General features: G+C 40.8%; 2 protein-coding genes and 1 long non-coding RNA gene across 4 annotated transcripts; 2 read left to right on the top strand and 1 right to left on the bottom strand.

Moving 5' to 3' along the window:
* The window catches only part of LOC116335037 (chemokine XC receptor 1-like), a 78,279-nt gene that overhangs the window by 8,066 nt on the left and 46,874 nt on the right, over nucleotides 1-23,339 (bottom strand).
* On the top strand, nucleotides 2,364-4,797 carry LOC116320790 (chemokine XC receptor 1-like). 3 transcript variants are annotated; one of them, XM_039602277.1, is made up of 3 exons: nucleotides 2,364-2,505; nucleotides 2,581-2,715; nucleotides 2,865-4,797. In XM_039602277.1, exon 3 carries the CDS (start codon nucleotides 2,872-2,874, stop codon nucleotides 3,844-3,846), a length of 975 nt encoding a protein of 324 aa, XP_039458211.1. In that variant the 5' UTR covers nucleotides 2,364-2,505; nucleotides 2,581-2,715; nucleotides 2,865-2,871; the 3' UTR covers nucleotides 3,847-4,797. The 3 variants fall into 3 exon arrangements, with proteins under 3 accessions (XP_039458211.1, XP_039458209.1, XP_039458210.1); XM_039602275.1 differs by having other exon boundaries at nucleotides 2,862-4,796; XM_039602276.1 differs by having other exon boundaries at nucleotides 2,420-2,715; nucleotides 2,862-4,796.
* LOC120434355 lies at nucleotides 19,972-20,692 on the top strand. The gene is made up of 3 exons (XR_005609062.1): nucleotides 19,972-19,987; nucleotides 20,343-20,477; nucleotides 20,615-20,692. It is a non-coding gene; the product is annotated as an uncharacterized LOC120434355 (long non-coding RNA).

Genomic DNA, 23,339 nt, shown 5'->3' with positions numbered 1-23,339 from the left:
TGCAACAGCATTCCTGGGATAAGGAAATTAAGGAGTTTGAGAATTTAGTTTGACAACAACAGTGATTTGATGTGTTTCATCAAGTTTTCTTTATGTTTCTACCAGTGGTGATCTACTTCCTGATTGAACTGCTCTATTTTATTGCTCCAAAGAAATAAACATGAACTTAAGATGCCTGTACCTGTAAATAATAACTGTTATGCATACATATACATATATATTTTTTTTTATAAACAAATGATTTGTTATGATACCACTCTGGCTATAGTTAGGAACCAATAAATTTGGATGTTATGTTTTCTAAGTCAAGCAGTGACCACAGATATTTTCTGAAGAATGTTTTGGTTCCATAATGTTTTCTATTTTAATACAACCTTCAGAAACGAGCATCTGTGGTTTGTGAGATCTGACTTTTTTTTTCCTAAAGCCACAGAAGCTTTGGGTAGTGACTGAAGTCAAGTCAAGAAAGCCTTTATTTGTCACATGCAAATAAAGATCTTACATACACAACACAGACATCACATGGGTAGACAGGTTGGAGACCGGTAGTATTATGGATATACTGAGAACGGAAAACAAAAAAACTCCTCTGCACAAAGAGCACATAAATGTCCACATTGGAACATCATTGAGCACGTGACAAGCAACAGGTGGGTAAGGGGTGAGAAGTAAGCCGACGCAGACACAGCCATCCTGCCCTGCAGCTATTTTTCCAGCGCTGGGCCCAGACCTGCTGTCCAACTCGGCCTTGGAGATAAGCGTACGAGGGCGTTTGGAACGAAGAGTCTAAACACAGTTTGTTATCCGGGGAGAAATTGTTTATGTTCAGCTCCAGCCTTGAGACCACAGCTGGTGCCGATATGGTAGCCGCATGAAATAATGGTGGTGTCCTTGCTTTAGTGTGAACCACTGCATGTCAATTTTACAGTCGATCTAATGTCCATCACTGGTTCCTCACCATTCCCGTTGGAGAGCAAGCTTCTCCAAGATGTCATCCGTGCTGCGTCTAATGAGCCCATTCTGAGAAGCCACGGCTCGCTCCATCGTTCCAATCAACATAGCAGGCAGCCTTGTGGGGATTTGAACAGCTGTTTCCGCTTTCTTTATTCTTCGATAAGCGAGTGCCAAGCCAGCGCCGATCAGCAAGAACCCTGTTATCATGGTTCCAAAAAGGTAGATGTCTTCAATGGGCTCTCCCAAAACCCGGCTTCTCGTTGAGAAGAGGATGTCAATTGCATTCAGGGACAAGTTGATCAAATCCATAATTCCTCTTTTAGGTTTGAGAGAACAGACTGTGAGACTCTTCCAGGGTAGAGGGACAGAAGTAGACAAGACTAGACAGAGACATGAGAAAGCCAAGCAGGAAAGATAAGGAAAGGGAGAAGGAGAAAGTGTGACTGCCTTCATCAAGCGCCAGAGAAGATCACTGAAGACTGAAAGACAAGATCGCCGATACAAGTGGTGCAGATGAGATTTCTCCAAAGGATGGCTGGCCTCTCCCTTAGAGATAGGGTGAGGAGTTTGGCCAAGGGAAAGGCTAATCCTGGCTAATCCTCCACATTGAAAGGATCCGGTTGAGGTGGTTCGGGCCCATCAAAAGGAGACTCCGGGACAGACCCAGGAAATGCTGGAGAGACTGTATCTCTCGGCTGATCTGTGAACACCTTGGTGTTCCCCTGACAAGACAGAGGAGATGTCTAGGGAGAGGGAGGTCTGGCCTTCTCTGCTTTGGCTGCTGTCCCTGCAACCCGGCTCCAGAGAAGTGGAAGAAAATGGATGTATGGATGGTTTTAGCTGCCAAAAATGTCACAGTAACTCAAATATCCAGGCTCTATAACAATGCCATATTTCTCGTGTCACATGCAGATGACAAGAACTGGTGGGGTCACAGTGTTGTCTTAAAAGGTACTGCAAAGGTGTAACAGAAAAAAACAGATCAAGAGTGTTAAGCTTCTTTTTAATAACAGTGATGTGTAACATGTTTTGTTTCGTCAAGTTTTCTTCCTCCACTTATCTGCGTACTGATCAAGAGCCTTTTCCTGTTGTTCTAGTTCACCAATTTTAGTATGTTCATCTACTTTTTATGCTCTACAAAGAATTAAAGATATCATACATTTACATCATTTTGATTATCTGTGTTTGTTTTATATGTATTTATATTGTGTCTACATTTTTTTTCCAGCAAGAAATAGTTTCTTCCTAACAGTACTGGGGTTTCTGCTTCTTTTCTAATTTTGGATCAGCAGTATCCTCATGCTTAAAAAAAACACAAAACAGAACAAAAGTTTTTTTTAGTCTGTTTCAATTAGACAGCTAAAACAAACAAACCTATATTTTATTGTTCATTTTCAGTGTATAAAAAAAAAAAGGGGGGGTTGCTCACGTCATGATGTGGTTTTTGGTAGGGCGGCACTCTAGCTCAAGAACACGACAAACTTTTAGATATCTCAGGAACATCACGGGTTTTTCACCACAGTGCAATTCAGCAGAAGACCTGAGTTTGAGGTAAGTTCAGAGAAATGCAATATGGATGTAGGCAGTTATTTGTCAGGTTTAAATTTGTTGACATTTATTTTTCAGGATGTGGTTTTTGTCAAGTCAGAATCTCTGAATTAATGTGGAACAAAAGGAGGAACTATTAGTTTTCGAAAGAACACCCTACAGCTCTTTCACAACAGTAAAATTCAGCTGAAGACTTGAAAGTTGATGTTTGTGGTAAGTTGCTGTTTTTTTTTTTCTGGAATTTGTTACTTTAATCCCTTTGGTTTTATCTATTATACAAAAACTAGAAACAAAATCAACAATTTCTGTCATTTTAGAGAAAACTGCTCAGTCATTGTGTTTTTTTTTTTTTTTTCCAGAAGATTGAAAATGGCAAACTTCACATCCACTTATGACAATGTGAGTGATGGTGCTGCATACCTTTGTGATACTAATGTTCCCACCATCACTGGTCCCCTTTTCATCTTGATCTTCATTCTCAGTATCACATGCAACAGTCTCCTCTTATGTGTTCTCTTCATCTACGAAAATCTGAAAAGTATCACAAATATTTTCATCCTGAACCTGATCTGCTCTGATTTGATCTTCACCATCACACTTCCATTCTGGGCTGTTGATCATCTACACCACTGGGTCTTTGAAGGCTTTGTCTGCAAATTCGTGACTGCTGCATTCTTTGTTGGTCTGTACAGCAGTGTCATTCTGCTGACTGCCATGACAGTGGATCGTTTCATTACTGTGGTGCTGCACAACTGGCCGATCAGCCATGCCAGAATGAAGAGGTGTGCAATTGGTGCCTGTATAGCTGCCTGGGTCATCAGCATCTCAGCGTCCCTGAGTGATGCAATGAAAGTAAAGGTTGAAAACTTTTATGGTAAAAACTATTGCTATGATGAATCTGAAGAAAAGCTTGGACATTATCTCCAAGTGTCACTGCTATTCTTCCTCCCATTTGCCATCATTATTTTCTGCTATTCTGCCATCCTCAAGACAGTTTTGCAAGGTTTAAACAGAAAGAAGTTCAGGACTGTGGCTGTGCTGTTGTGTATTGTTGCAGTCTTTTTCATTTGCTGGGGGCCATACCATATTATGCTTTTAATCAAGGCTCTCAATACAAACAAAGATTGTAATGTACTGAAACGTTTAGAAGTTGCCTACCATATTTGTAAAATGCTTGCCTATTCTCACTGCTGTATGAACCCTCTGCTATATGTGCTCTCACAGAAGTTGCGAAAGCATCTGTTGAATCTTTTGCGCTGTGAAAAAGTGAACAGGAAGAAGAGAGAGAGAAGCACCAGCCTGAACACTTCACAACATTTCACATTGCAGAGCTCTGCTGTTTAGATGGAACTGCACAACTATCCATTTAACAGTCACTAATGAAATTAAACCTTGATTCAGGCTGAGAGTCAAAGTACTTTGATGTGTAAGTGTATTAACACATTCATTGAGGCAAACAGAGAGCAGCATTTAGAGTGACATGGACTGTAAAAGTAACAATATCTGGTGTATTTTTCCTTTTATCTTCAGGCTGCAAATATGTTCATACAATATCATTTCTACTCATTTAATTTCATATCTTTTGCATAATTGCTTGAAATAAAACAGAATGTTAATTAAAACTTGAAAATATGCAATGAATTATACAAGTTTTCAGGTATTTAAAATATTTGATGTGACTTTTTCATTGAGTCACAGTCATCCTGGTAGACTCATTTCTAAATCATTTGACTCTCTTCTTAAAAAAATTGCATTTAATATTCTGATTTTTATTCCATTCACCTTTTTTAATATATTTTATTTATTTAAACCTCCTAAGGTCCAACAATTAATTTTTGTCCTGTGTCTGTGACGTGAGTCTGAGTCTATGCAGTAAAAGTCTGAGTACCTGATATTTTCATCCAATGTTCACAGTTAAGGATGTAGAGGGCAGGATGAGACAAATTATTTTACTCAGAACTGTGGAAGGGGAGTCAGTCTCACAGCTGTAAGGTGGAATAGATAGAGATAGCCAGACATCAGAGCAGGAAGGTGAAAGCTCAGAGGAGGACATATCAGCTTTTGAGGGGCCTGAGTGGGGACCTACCATTAATAAGAAGAAGAACTGTTAAATGCAGGGCTCTAAAGTCTATACACTACGATATGTAGAAGGGGAAATAAGAATGATTTCAATGTAATTCACAAAGACACACACCAACTAAGAATTTGATTTCTTCTTTTATCCTCTCCTCTTGTTAATGTAATTAATAATAATGATATATATACATACATACATACATACATACATACATACATACATACATACATACATACATACATACATACATACATACATACATACATACATACATACATACATACATACATACATACATACATACAAGTGCATTAAATCAAATGCCTCCTTGCTTGATGTCACTTGACTTATCATTTCACTTCCAATCTGAAATTCAACCCGGACCGAAATTTTTCTGATAAACATGAAAACAGGACAACAGTGCCCACAATCAGAGGACCACCTGTTTGGTGGTCTAAATATCAGCTCTATACATACTACGGTTACATTAAGAAAAAAAAATTACAGTTACAGTTTTTTTCTTTAGCATGGAAACCGAAAACATTAACGGTGCCCACAACCACCAAAAGGGGCGATCCCATGATGACATCAAATAGAAAACAGGCAACCAAGTTTTAGAAAAAAAAAATAAAAATCAGCACACAAAGGACAGAAATGCTCATTTCTGAAGGTAGCATTAATACTGAGAACATTCTGGCACAGAAACGTTCTTCAGCATATCTGTGGTCATTGCATGACCTAAGATTTGTAGATATAGCCAGATTAACATGATGCGATATGTAGAAGGGGAAATAAGAATGTTTTATATAGAATTCACACACACACACACACACACACACACACACACACACACACACACACACACACACACACACACACACACACACACACTTTTATATTTTTGATTAATGTAATTAATGATATATATGTTAAAAGTGTATGCCTCCTTGCTTTATCAATTAAATTTCAACCTGAAAATTAAGCTGTCTTCAATTTTTTTTAAGGATTAAACATGAAAATGAACAATGCTGCCCGTAACCACCAAACAGGTGACTCTCTGATAACATCAAACAGAAAATAAACCACCAAGTTTTAGGGAAAAAAAATGTCAGAGCTCACAACCAGATGCTGGTGCTCATCTCAAGCTCATTATGAGCTTTTGGTGTCTTCATTTTGGCCCTTATCAGGCTCTTCAGAGCCCGGTTTGTCCTCTGTCTGAATTTTTACCTTCTTGCTCTAATGTCTGGCTCTGCTCCACCTAATCTCCTGACAGCTCTATACGTACTACGGTTACATTAAGAAAAAAAAGAGTGACATTTTAAGATTAAACTTAAAATAGTATTTTGAGAAAGGAAGTCGAAATGTGCAGATCGCAGGTGTAATTTCAAGCCAAAAGACTGCTATACCCTTTACAAACTGTTTAGATGAGGTAGTGAAACAAACTGATCAGCTGTCATATCATGTTTTGTGTTAGAACATGCATCCTCTTTTTTTTGCATTATGGCGTAACCATCCATATCCTTGCACCAAATTCTACCAAGGTGATTAATAAAAGAAAACCTGTTACCATGACAGTGTAATTTTCCTTGTACAAGTAAGTAAATATCAGAATACTTAACTATATTCATACTGGAGTAGTACAGCAGTGAAAGAAAGCAGTTTGATCAGAAAGTAGACAACCACAGAGAAACATGAAGAAAGCTTGATGAAACGCTGTTGAACTCCTTTAATACTCCTTGCTGAGAAAAGCAGGGACTTGTAGGATCCCAAACTTACCCCAGAACAGCCTGAATAGCAGCATTTTCATGTATTTCCCAACTTAAACCACTTCACAATATTCTGTTCATGCCTGGCATTAGCAAAAGTTCTTTACAAATAAAATTTTAACCATTAGAGAAAAAATTACCCAAAATCATCTCACAGATGTAACATTATCTACAGCTACTTTCACTACTATTAATATTGATTTACAGTCTTTTTCTCCAAGTGATCTTTCTTCATTACTGAAGTAATAACTTCAGTAATTACTTCCTCCAAACCATCAGCGTGTCTTTTAGACCCCATTCCTACAAAACTGCTCAAAGAAGTCCTGCCAGTAATTGATGCTTCAGTCTTAAATATGATCAACCTATCTCTAATAATCGGCTATGTACCACAGGCCTTCAAGCTGGTTGTAGTTAAACCTGTACTTAAAAAAACATCTCTATACCCAGCAGTCTTAGCTAATTATAGGCCTGTCTCCAACCTTCCTTTCATATCAAAAATTCTTGAAAGGGTAGTTGTCAAACAGCTAACAGATCATCTGCAGAGGAATGGCTTATTTCCCACATAGCAGGCCAGTCTGGCCCGGATCTGGTGTCAAGCTGGCACTGCTGGCTGACTTCTGGCATGGTAAGTGGTATGTCATCCAGATATGGATATGGTCGCTATTTATTTTCCTATTTTAGTTAGCCAACGTTTCAAATGCAGGTTTGACAGGTTTGTGAGTGTACACTTTATCCAAAACCCAGTGATGGTTTACTTATATTTACCACCGGGTGACTGTGGCTCAGGCGGTAGAGCAGGTCACCTACTGATCGGAAGGTTAGTGGTTTGATCCCTGGCTCCTCCAGTCTGCATGTCAAGAGTATGAATGTAGTTACGAAGCATCAGCTCAGAGAAAGTGTGTGCATGTAGTATAGAGCACTCTGAGTAATCCGGGAGAGTAGAAAAGCACTATAGAAGAATCAGTTCATTGACTGTCTGAGTTTTGTCATGTTTCATTTGCACTATCATGTTCCGGCACATGTTGTTACTACATGGCTTGATTAAGGTACACATTAGGCTGACATCTGAGGCCAGAGATAAAACTGTCCTGGGCCAGCAAAGGGCCAGCAGTGTGTCTGCAACTGGCCCATTGCTGCACACAACTTACACATGGCCCACATACCGCAAAGAATGATGGCCCTTTGGTGGCCCAGATCTGGTTTGCCAGAGGTAATCCTCACAAAGGTCAGCACAGGACCACCAGTGTGTCTGCAACTGGCTATGTGTGGCTATGATCTGGGCCACCAAAGGGCCGTCATTCTTTGCGGTATGTGGGCCATGTGTAAGCACATTGTGTGGGCCTGGTCATACCAATTTTGCTATGTGGGTTGAAGAGTTTCAGTCAGGTTTCAGAGCTCATCACAGCACAGAAACAGCTTTAGTGAAGGTTACAAATGATCTTCTTATGGCCTCTGACAGTCGACTCATCTCTGTGCTTGTCCTGCTAGACCTCAGTGCAGCATTCAATACTGTCGACCATAATATACTATTAGAGCGATTAGAGCATGCTGTAGGTTTTACAGGTACTGTGCTGCAGTGGTTTGTATCTGACTGACTGGTGTCAGATACAAACCACAGTGTTACTGGAGGCCAAGTAACACTTGGCCTCCAGTAACACTGTGAGGAACCTTGAAGTAATTTTTGAACAGGATATTTCCTTCAATCCACATATTTAAACAATGCTTTTTTCCTGTCTCAGAGTGATGCTGAAAAACTAGTTCATGCATTTATTACTTCTAGGCTGGACTACTGTAATTCATTGCTATCAGGATGTCCTAAAAACTCCCTGAAAAGCCTTCAGTTAATCCAAAATGCTGCAACAAGAGTACTGACAGGGACTAGAAAGAGAGAGCATATTTCTCCTGTATTGGCTTCCCTTCATTGGCTTCCTGTTAAATCCAGAACTGAATTCAAAATCCTGCTCCTCACATACAAGGTCTTAAATAATCAGGCCCCATCTTATCTTAATGACCTTATAGTACCATATCACCCTATTAGAGCACTTCGCTCTCACACTGCAGGCCTACTTGTCGTTCCTAGAGTATTTACAAGTAGAATGGGAGGGAGAGCCTTCAGTTTTCAGGCCCCTCTTCTGTGGAACCAGCTTCCAGTTTGGATTTGGGAGACAGACACTATCTCTACTTTTAAGATTAGGCTTCAAACTTTCCTTTTTGCTAAAGCATATAGTTAGGGCTGGACCAGGTGACCCTGAATCCTCCCTTAGTTATGCAGCAATAGGTGTAGATAGGAGTTCCCATGATGCATTGAGTATTTCCTTTCCAGTCACCTTTCTCAGTCAGCATATGTTAACAGACCTCTCTGCTGAATCATACTTGTTATTAATCTCTGTCTCTCTTCCACAGCATGTCTTTCATCCTGTCTTCCTTCTCTCTCCCCAACTGGTCGCAGCAGATGGCCGCCCCTTGCTGAGCCTGGTTCTGCCAGCAGTTTCTTCCTGTTAAAAGGGAGTTTTTCCTTCCCACTGTTGCCAAAGTGCTTGCTTATAGCGGGGTCATATGATTGTTGGGTTTTTTTCTCTGTATGTATTAATTTAAGGTCTACCTTACAATATAAAACGCCTTGAGGCGACTGTTGTTGTGATTTGGCGCTATATAAATTAAATTAAATTGAAAAGTCAATCTCCATCATTAAAAGCTGCCAACCACTTTTTATTGCTGACTGTGTAAAAACTGTTTTCCATTTTAATCCTCGAAGACAAGAGAACATTTCTGAGATACTAGAGCCAGCTGATCTGTTCTCAACAAGAGCAGTACTAATCATAAATACTATGCTAATGTTTAGCAGGTGTCACTGCTTGGCCATCAGAGACGAGAGGTAAACCCAACAGCAGATACAGCACGGGGACTAGGTATGAATAGTTAACAAAAGCTATTAGATTCTAGACTGGGTATAATTAAAATCAGTATATATAAACAGTGGGCTCGAGGCTGGAGCGACTGGATACAGGCACACAGGATTGACACAGAACTGTGGTTCGAGAGCTGGTGGTCTAGGGCACTGAAACAGAGGGACAGGAGAGTCAGGGTGGTTCCGAGGATTGAATGAATAATAGTCCAGTAACGGTCTTTACGTCTTACTTTTTCAGCAGGTGAAGTGATATCAGAAGGGGGCCATGAGGTAACAACCTGGGCGAGTCCAGTGGAGAATTGTTCTAAGGAATCTAAGGCTACGTTCACACTGCAGGTCTTAATGCTCAATTCCGATTTTTTTGATCAAATCCGATTTTTTTTCCTTGTGACCTGGCAACTGTTGTCGCTGAAATGGTGAAATTTTTTATGGCCTCCCAATGTGCAAAAGGTATCACATCACATCAGCAACATGTGAAAGGTACACAAACTTGTACACAAATACTCAATACCCTCGAAAAGTATCCCCTTATGTCACAATGTTGCCCTGAGGCAACGAAAAGAAAAACTGAATTTCTGAATATACAAAAGAAAAAACACTTAATAAAACCTGACAAAAAACCCTTTCTACGTCTTCTTACAATCAAAGATATTTTTTCTTACAGTTTATCTCATTTTTAATGTGATTACTAGGGCAAATATTTTTACCTTTCTTCTCACACAATCCTGTGACCATGTGTCAGAAAAAGATTCAAACACTCTTATTGGTTGGCATCATTTAAATTTACATTTGCTGGGAATGAGGCTTAAAAACATTTTCTGTTGCCCAGGACCAACACTGTACTCTAGAGGGCTAAGATTACTGACCCAGTATTGTTTGAAAAAAATGTATGTAAAAAAAACAAACAAATCCAACGTTGATATTATAATCCCTTCAGCTAATTTACCTAATCTAATCATAGTCTAAGGAGCTAATTCCTGTTTATGTCTAAGCATTGTAAAATCAATTTCCTCAACATTTTGGAGAGGAATGAATGAACAGCCAGAGTATAAATGATAGAGAACTAAAAATAAAATTAAAACATAAACATAAACTGAGAATAACTAGGGATGATTATGATGATTATGACAAGAGGGCCTGGGACCTGGACCGAATCATGAACAACCTGACGTGACATGGAGGGAGGAAAAAAGATGAACCGACAGTGAACACAGGGAGACAGACTTAAATACACAAAAGGATAATGAGAGAAGTGGAAACATCAGGGGAAACACAGCTGAACATGACACCACAGGGGATGCAAAACTAAACATACTGAACATGGAAACACAAGACTTTCAAAATAAAACAGTAAACATGGAGAGACGTAGACATGATAACACAAGCTTGACAACATGGAATATGCAGACATGAAACACATGACAGACTGGGGAGACATGGAACAGAAGGAGAAACACATGAGAACAGATAAGAAAGATGAAAGCACTGACTTAACTAAAAGTAAAACAGAGAACAAGACAGACTGCACAGTGGACAGGAAAAGACTCATAAATAAGGAGACACAGAAGAAACATAAGCTAGACTAAAACTCAACTAAGACAAACTAATAATAATAATAGGACTTAACATTATCTCAATTTATAATAAGCAATCAAAACACAAAAAAACCTCAAAATGTTGGGTCACAGACTCAGCCTCCAGACACACACCCTGTTTTGTCATTATCTACATTTGGACATGTAAATATATGGAAAGGAATGAGAATGAAAAGGGAAATCTTCATGTAGAGTTCATTACAGACTTCAAAGGGCAACATTTACAACCTCTCCTGTATGTTTATTCAAACCTTTACACTTACTATATATTTTTTTTTAATTTCTCATAGCTACATGTATTATGATCTACTTGAAAATAGAATAAAAGAGCAAAGTGACATTGCCTTGTGCATGCAGTCCATGTCACTCTACAGTAGGTGTTGCTCCCTGTTTCCCCCAATGACTGTGTTAATATACTTCCACTTAACAGTAGTTTGACTCTATTAGTGACCACATAAAACTAATTACAATGGAGCATGTTTCAGTCTAGCCTACCATCACATGTCATACATCTGAGATCAGAAAAGTGAAAACAGCTTATTATACACATCTTTTCCCATGCATATCTTTTGAAACATTGAAAAGTGAAAAATTGATTTAGATAATTTTAAGTGATCATGCAGAAGATGTGAAATTAAAAAAGTACAAACTGTATTGTATGTGTGAAAGTATTGATAGACTGATTCAATGTTTAATTTCACAAGTAGCTGTTTAATGGAAAGTTGTGCAGTTCCAACAGAACAGCAGATCTCTGTCCAATGACAGCTACAGTCTGGCCAGCATCTCTCTCTCTGTTCTTTCTGCACACATTTTCACAGCGCAAAAGATTCAACAGATGCTTCGCAATTTCTGTGAGAGCATACACAGCAGAAGGTTTACACAGCAATGAGAATAAGTAAGCGATATGAAACCGTACCTGTGCTTTACAATCTTTAGGTATATAGAACTACAGTGCTGAACTTCTTTCTGTTTAAACCTTGCAAAACTGTCTTGAGGACAGCAGAATAGCATAAAGTAATGATGGCAAATGGGAAGTACGGCATGTTGGTACATTGGCTCCCTCTAGTGGTACGCTAAGTCTCCTAAAAAAATAAGATTAAATAATACACCATGTTCTGACTGAGGAATTTCTGAAATATTAAAATATACAGTTCTGCTATCACTCCAAAATACATGAAGACAGAAAACTAAACAGCAGTGACATTTGTAGGGTTACTGAGGTTGGGCTAGCGGGGTATATAATGATGTGATACGTGTTGGCTAGCTACACAGCTGTGGTTTGCATAATATAAACACATTAGCACAGTGAAACTGGAGGTTGAATGCTAACTTTTTTCCACAGATAAAAGTTAACGTGAGGGTTCCCGATGGTTTGGGACAAATGCAATTGCATGGCAGGATTCTGCAAACGGACCAAACTTCAGTCAGGAGAACAACTGAGATAATCCATCTACAATACCAGGTTAGTCATTAATATACTGCTGCATGGCCTGGACTGTAAGGTTTGAAAAACAGAGCTTTAAAACTTACTGCCAATGAATAGTGGTAGTAAAAACTGAGAGAGGCCAAGAGTGATTACTGCCTTTTTTTAGGGGCTTATTCAGATTAAATAGAACAAGATACAATGCATTAAAATGTGTTACAAACACAATAGCCTTGCAGAGTAGTTTGGACCCAGAAGCAGGGTTCATACGTCAGTGCTTAAAGACCGGATATCCCACCTGCTGTGAATGCTTTAATGCATTCATCACATCCTGTTTATGACAGTTAAAATAAATAACATTCATATAAGAAATAAAATTGTCTCGTGTAAACTGTACACGGTGTTAAATAGGCCTATGCTTCTGTAGTATAATGTCGGTCATAAGGGTGGTACTTTAAGAGCCATATATTTTATGAGGTGGTACTCACTGTGAAAAGTTTGAGAACCACTGTTGTAGACAATCAACAGCCCAGAATCATGGCGCCGGTTTAGCTCAGTGCATTGAGCTGGCGACCACATGTCATACGGCTGAGAGTGGCTGGCCCGGATTCGAGTCCGACCCACAGCCCATTGTCGTGTACCCCCCTCTGCCCCCCCTTTCCCGTCCTTTCTTCACTGTGTCTATCAAATAAAGCTGGAAGGAAGGCCAAAAAGACCCCAAAACACAGTCCAAAATGGAAGTGTGGGTGAAAATCAAATTGGAGCAGGCCAGGTTTAGAATAAAAATACTTGTGATATTTTGCAGGTTCTTGTAGATGAAAAGAACACATAAGAGGAGACCGTTGCCTGATGATACCAAGATGTAGAAAGTTCCAGAAAAAATTGCATATTCAACTTCCCAAAAATATCCAGCATGATCACCAATGTTCCCTCTAAGCTGCGCACGTGCGCAATTGCCTACTGCTGGCACGGTCTCTGCGCACAGAAAATCTGCGTTGCGCACAAAAAAAAATCTAACCTGAATTGAAATTAAAATTAATACTTCAACAATCCTATTTTGCAGTGTTAGTCAGTGAGTGACTGGCTGCTCCCATATGGGATTAGAACGATGGCACCTTATCCCATAGTTCAGCCAATAATGCGTATATAAGCAGCCAATCAACGTCATTGACAGGCAATGACAGCGTCTTTATGTGCCGACACCGGTGTTTTAGCTGGCAAAGCGGCGTGGCTGATGTGGAGTGAAGCCACGTTAATGACAACATGTACAACCATTGGAGATGTGAGCAGGACAGACGGAACAATTGACGGAAAAAGTGTGGACTTTATACCAGTTTTTAAATTGTGTTGATAGGCCACGTAAAACCAAAGTTATGATAAAAAATATGCAATGTTTGGTTTTCTTCCTGAATACTATCGTTGTTTATATTTACTGCGGGAAGAAACGGTAAAAACGGCGATTTATAAGAAAAAAGGCACTCTCCGCCTGTGAGCAAAAACAAACTCCACCCCCTCTCCCTTTCCTATTCGTCCAAAAAAGTACCATGTCGACCAATCAAAAAATGATATGGCAACGTGACATCTAGTTGTTAAGAAACGGGGGGAAGTTTTAGGAGTGACGGCGGTGCTTTGAGATGTGAGAGATTTGCAACGTTTAGCGCAAATTAGTGTGTAGTGTAGTCAATAGTTTTGTTGTGTGTGTCAGAACAATGAGGCGACTGCTGAATGTTACAGGTGTTACAGGAGTGATACATCTCCTGTTGTCAGGCCTGCAGGTATCAGGCTGTTGTTCTCCTTTATCTCATAGTGGACAGAAATTATTTTTTGGAGTGGCACAAATAATTTGTGTGGCATCAGATTTGATGCAGAACAGCTGATTGTTCTGTAAATAGTTTGAAATGTTTATTTAAAGATGCCTTGGCTGCATGTAAAAAATAGCTGCAAAAAACTTTGTTGTTTGCCAAACTGAGTTACATTTTTGAAGAAGTAACTATATAATTAATTGCCCAACATTGGTCATTATATACTGTATTTTGCACACAGAGAGTTATAGGACTCTCTCCCAGACCACAGACTCATAATACAAGTCAGAGCTTTATGAAAAAATTTAAAAAAAAAGAAAGTTGTGTTTTTGAAATTGGAGTTATTTTTACTTCCAATAGTGTTAACACACTACACAGGTCAATTACTAGATTTTTTTTTTTTTAATTTCCATTGTAAGTGGGCTAAAGCAGTTAATTAAAAGTAGTCTAACATAAATGTAAATGCTGTAATTTGATTATTTTAATAAACCATGTAACTTGGATGAATTCGATGCTGGCGTGACCACAGTGCACACGTCTGATGTCGCTCACAGTGGTCCAAGGGACCGCTCAGGGAGTTTGTGTGTTCGCTCAGACACGTGAAAAATTAGAGGGAACATTGATGATCACTCTCTTTCGTCAGCTGATGTGAAGTTGTTCACCATTGTCAAGTTTTTAGAAGACAGAAACACAAAACGATTTTTCAAATTTAATTAAACACATTAAATGAGCACTTTTTTGAAAAAAACAAAATTTTGATTTCAGTTTTTGTATTTCAGGTAAACCATGAAGAGTAATTATGTACAGAATCTGGAGTAAAAACAAGTAGTGATCACAACTCTGAACATCAGCCGTCATGTCTTGTTTTGTGTTGCACTGCACTGTGGTGAAAAAGCTGTGATCGTCTTGAGATAACTGATAGTTTCTCATACTCAGTGAGTCATAGAGAGGCAGGGTTAACAAAAAACCACATAATAAAAAAAAATAAATAAATAAAACCCAGAAAACTTTTTGTGAGGTTGTGAGATACCCAGTACACACAGCATGTATGAGGTAAGTGAAATTTTATTTAAAATGTTTTTCTTCTTTAGTTGTGGCAGCTTTTCCGCTCATGCTCAGAACACAAACACATGTGCAAGCACACACACACACACACACACACACACACACACACACACACATATATATATATATATATATATATATATATATATATATATATATATATATATATATATATATATATATATCTGAGCACTAGGTGCGGTGACTCCCAAGCTAGGCGAGTGGCTCCAGCAGATCCCGGGAACAACATCGGAGATCTCTGTCCAGAAGAGCGCAGTCCTGGGAACAGCTAAGATACTGCGCAGGACCCTCAAGCTCCCAGGCCTCTGGTAGAGGACCCGAGCTTGAAGGATAAACCGCCCGCAGGGGCGTGCTGGGTGTTGTGTATATGTATATATAGTGGAAGACTCTGCAGTGTGATGTAGAAGTATTTATCTTTTTGTCCTACCCCCTTAATGTAGCATGTGCAAGGCACATAGTGCTTGAAAATATGGAAAAACAAACAAGTGGTTTGCAGGTGGACACATGACAGAGGGTGGGAAAGTGAGAGCAATTGGCTTCTCTGTGCTTGGATTATGATAATGTAACAGTGTGTGTGTGTGTGTGTGTGTGTGTGTGCAGGTCAAACTGACTCAATCAATGAGGCAAGGCAACACTAAAAATGGATAAACATTCATTGTGCTGTATAAGCAGAACAACAACACCCAGTATATTTCCTGTTAAAACTCAGTAAGGTGTAACAGTATAGAAATATAACTGCAAAAACCGTACAATGATAAAGTGCATAGTGTAAGGCTGTTTTGAGAGCAACTGCTGCTGAGCCACATACTAGCTAATCAGATATCAGTTCTCTTGTTCAGGAAAATGTGGTTGCATTTAATACAGAGAAAGGATTGGTTGTAATCTGTGAGACATGCAGACTAAATATTGAATTGAGGACCCACATGCAGTGGAGTGAGTGAAGTTTGTTGAAATGTATTGGTGATGTCTATTGTATTCATTAATCATGTGGCGTGGCAAACAGAGCAGTCAGTTGGAGCTGAATATGACAGGAAAAAAATGTATTCATGCACTGTAAGGTAACACTGTATCATCTCCTGCAGGACGGGCTGCACATGTGATAGTGTCACCATTTTTCCTTTCTCCTGTTGTCGATCTTTCTCCCTAGTTTGTTTTAGGGAAAGGGCCGTATTTTAAAAAGGATTATTTTATGCTTGGGTTTGTGTTCATGTCAATTGGGCTAGGGGCAATATTATTTGGGCATTGTGCAATCCCTAAGTAGGGAGCTAACAACTCATAGGAATCTGCCCTTGCAAGTGTTTGTGATGAAATGATTTGTTGTGTCTAGTATAATTTAGTTGCGGTGGTATAAATTATTTCCTCACGGAAGCACATAGTGCATCCAATAAGTGTCCCTGTGGTATTGTATTTATTTGGAGTGGATTTAGTTAAAAACAGCACCTGTGTGGGTTGTATGGTTGTTACTGGTCCAATTGTATTGCAAACCCTTTTAATAATACAATTGTATAAAGATTTGCTGAAACTGACCTATTGAGTTATTTATTCTTAACTCATCCCTGGACAATCTTTTGACTTGAAGTTTGTATAAGTGGGATTGTAGTGATTGACCCAACACAACTTTAAGGAGTGTTTATTGCAAATCACACAAAATGCTTAGTTGACTGGTTTGACACCCAGTTCAGATTTTCAGCTGGTCTCCAGCACACACACACACACACACACACACACACACACACACACACACACACACACACACACACAGCTGTGTGTTAGTGGAAGCTGCCCTGGCATCCTGGTGTGAAGTTGTTGCGGCTGCATTTGCAAAGGAGAGAATGTTGAAAGAGGAACTGGAGACCCAGTGCAGAAAGGTGCATTGCTGCATGTAATGGGGAAGGGATAGATGGCAGAGAAACTGGAAACCCTGTGACGAGAAAGGTTTGCTGTAGTTTAATGGAAAGGAGGGATAGTGGAGCAACAAACCAGCAACCCGGTGCCAGTAATGTTGAATGATGGTCAAATGGCAAAACAAAAACAAAAAAAAACAGCCCCTGGTGCCAGGTTTGCTGCTGCATACCCCAAAAAAGAAAACAATAATGTAGAAACTGGCAGGAAGGGCTGCTGTGTTACAAATGAACAGTACATGAAAAGAAAAACTGTCATCCCGGTTCCGGGAAGTTGCATCTGCATGATGCAAAAGAGCGATAGAGAACTGATATGGAGAAGAAGACTGGCAACAGGGTGACAATAATGTTTTTTTGTTTTTAATAATAGATGGCACAAGCTGCCAATCCAGTGCTGTGTGTGTGTGTGTGTGTGTGTGTGTGTGTGTGTGTGTGTGTGTGTGTGTGTGTGTGTGTGTGTGTGTGTGTGTGTGTGTGTGTGTGTGTGTGTGTGTGATTGCTGTGCTTGAGAGCCACCATCTACCGGAACCAAATTCCTTGTATTTGTCTGCACATATACTTGGCCAATAAACACGATTCTGATTCTGATTCTGATTCTGAAAAGTGAGCTGCTATATTTTGCGAATGAGGGTTAGAAGAGAGAGAGCCTGGTATCCCAGTGCAAAAAGCTTTCTGCTGCATTTGCAAATGAGGGATAGAGAGAGAGAACCTGCCGTCTTAGTGGTAGAAAAACTTGCTTCTGCATTTTGCGAATGAGAACCTGGAATCCCAACCCGGGTTGGGAATCCAGGTGTCAGGAAGTTTGCTGTTGCATATTGAAAAGGAAGGACAGTAGAGCAATGAACTGGCAACCCGGTGCCCATGTTATTATTATTTATTTAAGATAAGATGGCCTTTATTAGTCCCACAGGTGGGAAATTTGTTTTGTTACAGCAAAAGTGCAAAGTTATGTAGCAGAAATTAGAAAACACTGGAATGCAATAAAATACAATAAAATAAAATAAAATACTATATACAATAGAATAAAATAGAATAGAATAATATATACAATAGAATAAAATAGAAATACAAATACTATATACAACTGAGTAGGAAAATACAAAAACACAACTTCGTCAGAAGAAGAATTGCACGTATAGCAGTCTTATTGCACATGTGTGGGTTTGTGTGTTTGATCAGCTGCAAAAGTCTTTATTGTAGAGTCTGACAGCAGTGGGGAGGAAAGACCTGCGAAATCTCTCCGTCCCACACCGTGGGTGCCGCAGTCTCCCACTGAAGGAGCTGCTCAGTGCCGTCACAGTCTCATGCATGGGGTGGGAGATGTTGTCCAACAGGGATGACAGCTTAGCCACCATTCTCCTGTCACTCACCACCTTCACTGGGTCCAGAGGGCATCCTAGAACAGAGCTGGCCCTTCGGATCAGCCTGTTCAGTCTCTTCCTGTCCCCAGCAGAGATGCTGCCCCCAGCAGACCACACCATAAAAGATGGCTGAGGCCACCACAGAGTCATAGAAGGTCTTCAGGAGTGGGCCTCCACTCCAAACGACCTGAGTCTCCGAAGCAGGTACAGCCTGCTCTGCCCTTTCCTGTAGAGGGCGTCTGAGTTATGAGTCCAGTCCAGTTTGTTGTTCAGATGAACACCAAGGTACCTGTAGCTGTCCACAGCCTCGATGTCCATACCTTGGATGTTCAGTGGTTGCAGTGGAGGATGCTTGTGCCTGCGGAAGTCTACCACCAGCTCCTTGGTTTTACTGGCGTTGATCTGGAGGTAGTTCAGCTGGCACCAGTCCACAAAGTCTTGAGTCAGTCCTCTGTACTCCTTGTCGTCCCCATCAGTGATGAGGCCGACTATTGCAGAGTCATCAGAGAACTTCTGCAGGAAGCACTGGGTGGAGTTGTGGGAGAAGTCTGCAGTGTAGATGGTGAAGAGGAACGGAGCCAGAACCGTTCCCCTGTGGGGCCCCGTGCACTGCAGACGACCCTGTCCGACACACAGCCCTGAGTCCTCACATACTGTGGTCGGTCGGTGAGGTAGTCCAAAATCCAGGTAGTGAGGTGATGGTCCACCCAGAGTTCTCCAGCTTGTCCTTCAGAACCGAGGGAAGAATGGTGTTGAAGGCACTGGAGAAATCAAAGAACGTGATTCTCACAGTGCTCCCAGCGGTCTCCAGGTGAGCGAGGGAACGATGTAGGAGGTGAATGATGGCATCATCCGCCTCCAATGCCAGGCTGGTAGGCAAACTGAAGTGGGTCCAGTGATGAGCTCACAAGGCGCCGGCTGAGCCAGGACCAGCCGCTCCAGGGTCTTCATCAGGTGGGATGTCAGAGCCACCGGCCTGTAGCTGTTGAGGTCCTTGGGGCGTGAAGTCTTTGGCACTGGAACAACACAGGAAGTTTTCCAGAGCTGTGGGACTCTTCCCAGCCTCAGGCTCAGGTTGAAGAGGTGCTCCATCACACCACACAGTTGGTCCGCGCAGGACCTGACGACCCTCGAGCTGATGCCATCTGGACCCGCTGCCTTCTTGGCTTTAATCCTCCTCAGTTCCCTCCGAACCTGGGTGGTTGAGAGAGACAGGCTGGAGCCTTGTGTTGAGTGTGTATAGGGCTTTGGAGCGTGATGTCACTGGAGGTGGGCCACGCCCCTTTCCGCCATGACAGTAGGCTAGACACAGGATACAGCTTCAGCTATGGTTCGTACGTGTTGTGTTATCAGTTGCAACGTTTGATCACACGATCGTGAAGGCAAGAAGCTGGATAATGGGCTCTCTTTTCATCGTTTTTCAACCTGGTGGCAACGTGAGGGATCCCATGTATCCGATATTACTAAACAAAGACGTCAGGCTTGCATTGCAGCGGTGAGACGAGCAGATCGAGTTCTGTGCAATCCCCAGCTTTTTGTTGGTTTGCTCTCCGCATCTTCTTTCCGGTGAGTTCTAAATTAATTCATATCACTATTAAAATGCTTTTAGTGTTATTTTCAATGTGCTGAGGTCATAGATAATGAGATAAAACATGCTAATGTGTGATGCTGCAGAACCACGTCATGTCATCATGTCGACTGAGTAGCTTATGATTTAGCATTATTGCAGGCAAACCAGCATATGAAATGGATGTAACAAATCCAGACTGGGCACCAACACTGCTCAACATACTAAATTGCTCTCATTGTACACTAATCCGCACATAACTTCCAGATGAATCACACACCTGTCATGTGCACTAATTTTATCTTACCGCCTTTGTCCTATCCCGATCTTTGCATACCTTGTCTGTGGAGTCAGCGCATACACAGCAAACCAGTTTAAGAATTATAAATCCCTGGAGGCCCACATCCAATTCACGAACGGCTGGGTGCAAGATTTGTCCATCTTTATGCCTCCACGCTGCGACAACTGTACGTTGTCGTTAAGACAAAGGTAAGTCGGTTTGAACATGATAACTTTCTAAACAACTTCCTTGTTACAGTTTTTGATTTGCACGTACAGCCAAACCATCTATATTAGCCTTGGTTCATTACAGACCTTTTATTAAAAGTGGTTTTTGTGTGTTTCAGGTACTGCACTCACAACGACTGAATGAAACTGCACTGTGACCTCGTTGTGTGGACACAGAGAGACCTTGCTGTCATACGCATCTTCCCTGATGTGGATTTCTGGGAACCACGTTTAAAGCAAGCACAAGACTTCTTTCTTAAAGTGTGTCTTCCTGAACTTGTTGGGAAATACTTCTCCAAACAATGTGCTGCTCTAAATAGCCTGTAATGTTTCATTTTGTGGTTCAAGATTGATGCCAGCTGTGTGTTGCCATGTAAATAGTTTGCATTTCATTTCTATGTACTTGCTAAGTACATGTGATAAGATCAAGAATAAAAAAAAAAAACACATGTATACTATTCTTTTCTGTTTTATTGAAATTACTTCACACAAAGTACAATTATTTACAATGAACTACACATGCAACACAACAGCTTTATGAATACTCAACAAGAGCAAGTTTCATTTGGCGCTGGTTTGACAACCACACTGGGGCACATATTCACCAAAACACAGCAAACCTTAACAATCTTATCAAGCAGTGTTGTGTTTATTTCTGCTCTGCCCTGTTCATTGCATACACAATGCTTTGTCTGCCCTTTAGCTTCTGTGATGCTGTCTGTCCAATCACCACTGTCCACATTTACAGGTGGTACCTCAACCTCCACTTGTCCAACACAACTGCTGTCCACAGCTATGACATTGTAATTTTGTTGTTGTTCTTCTGTCAGATCTTCATCGATTACTTCTGCACGGGGCACACCATCAGACTCTGCAGCTGCATAAAAGCCTGTAAGATAAAATTAGTGCACATGACAGGTGTGTGATTCATCTGGAAGTTATGTGCGGATTAGTGTAAAATGAGAGCAATTTAGTATGTTTTTAGAGGCCCATGAGCAGTGTTGGTGCCCAGTCTGGATTTGTTACATCCATTTCATATGCTGGTTTGCCTGCAATAATGCTAAATCATAAGCTACTCAGTCGACATGATGACATGACGTGGTTCTGCAGCATCACACATTAGCATGTTTTATCTCATTATCTATGACCTCAGCACATTGAAAATAACACTAAAAGCATTTTAATAGTGATATGAATTAATTTAGAACTCACCGGAAAGAAGATGCGGAGAGCAAACCAACAAAAAGCTGGGGATTGCACAGAACTCGATCTGCTCGTCTCACCGCTGCAATGCAAGCCTGACGTCTTTGTTTAGTAATATCGGATACATGGGATCCCTCACGTTGCCTCCAGGTTGAAAAACGATGAAAAGAGAGCCCATTATCCAGCTTCTTGCCTTCACGATCGTGTGATCAAACGTTGCAACTGATAACACAACACGTACGAACCATAGCTGAAGCTGTATCCTGTGTCTAGCCTACTGTCATGGCGGAAAGGGGGCGTGGCCCATCTCCAGTGACGTCAACTCCAAAGCCCTATTGGATGCTGTTGTTGGGGGTGGGGAGGAGTGAGCAGGGTGAATAGAGGAGGTGTGAAGTGTCTGAGGTGTCAGAGGTGGAACAGCAGCAGTGGGGGTGGGTGAGTCTGCAGCCGATGTTGGAGACTGCCTCATGGCTGAATCAAATCTGTTGAAGAAATGATTCAGTTCATTTGCCCACCTCACATCCCTCCCAGGCAGAGAGTTCTGATGTTTGTGGCCTGAGATGGTTCTGAGGCCTCTCCAGACTTCACCAACATTGTTTTGCTGAAGCTGGTTCTCCATCTTCTGCCTGTAGCTGTCCTACAGGCAGAAGATGTTTGCCAAGGATAGATAGCTGGCAGAAAAACTGGCATCCTCGTGGCAGAAAGGTGTACTGCTGCTTTTGCATATGGAGGATAGATTCAGAAAAACTTGCTGCTGCATTTGCAAAGGAGGAATTGAGAAAGAGAACCTGGCATCCCAGTGGGGAAAAGCTTACTGTTGCATTTGTGAAAGAGGGATAGAGGAAAGAGAATCTGGCATCCCGATGCAGGAAAGGTTCACTGCTGCTTTGCATAGGAAGGATCTATGAAGAAAAACTAGCATCCCAGTGGTAGAAAATTTGCTGATGCATTTGCAGAAGAGGGATAGAGGGAATTGAAACAGGCATGCCGGTGCCAAAAACCTTGATGCTGCATTTTGCGAAAGAGGGATAGAGGGAAGTGCCCATAGCTTTTTTTTGTTTGTTTTTTGTTTTTTGTTTTGCAAACAATAGATAGATGGCAGAAAACTGACATCCGGAGGCAGAAGGGTTCCCTGCTGCCGTTTGCAATAATAGATGCAGAGAGGTTTGTTGCTGCATTTTCCAAATGAAAGATAAAGAAAGAATCTGGCATCCCAGTTCTGGAAGGGTTCACTGCTGCTTTGCATTTGAAGGATCAATAGAGAAAACAGGATTTTTTTAAAAAATGTGCAGTCTCAGATAATAAATTCCTGTCCCTACTCCACAGACCCACTCTCCGAATATCCCGTCATGGAGTTCATTACAAGCCTCAAAATTGCACCAAAGGTTAGAAACTGAGTTGCAGAAGTAGGATATCTGATGTGATCTTCCAAGCTTGTTCCCTTTAGAAAGACCCACAGGAAGCTGTTTTAATGCAGAGGACATAAAGTGCTGATTTCTCCATGTGAAGCTCAACTGAGCTGCTTTCATTGCAGTATGTGTTCACAGAGCGCTGTACACAAAAAGAGTAAAAGTGCCATAATAGCCAATAAAAATACAATAAAACACAATAAAAAAAATGATAGTCTCAAAATAAATAATT

The sequence above is a fragment of the Oreochromis aureus genome, linkage group 18 (genome assembly GCF_013358895.1).
Source record: "Oreochromis aureus strain Israel breed Guangdong linkage group 18, ZZ_aureus, whole genome shotgun sequence".
In the NCBI taxonomy this organism is placed as follows: domain Eukaryota; kingdom Metazoa; phylum Chordata; class Actinopteri; order Cichliformes; family Cichlidae; genus Oreochromis; species Oreochromis aureus.
Note: the sequence above shows the minus strand (reverse complement) of the source record. Positions and strands in the feature narration are given on the sequence as shown.

Coding starts and splice junctions, on each gene's coding strand:
- LOC116320790 (XM_039602277.1), top strand. CDS start 2,872: ATGGCAAACTTCACATCCACTTATGACAATGTGAGTGATGGTGCTGCA.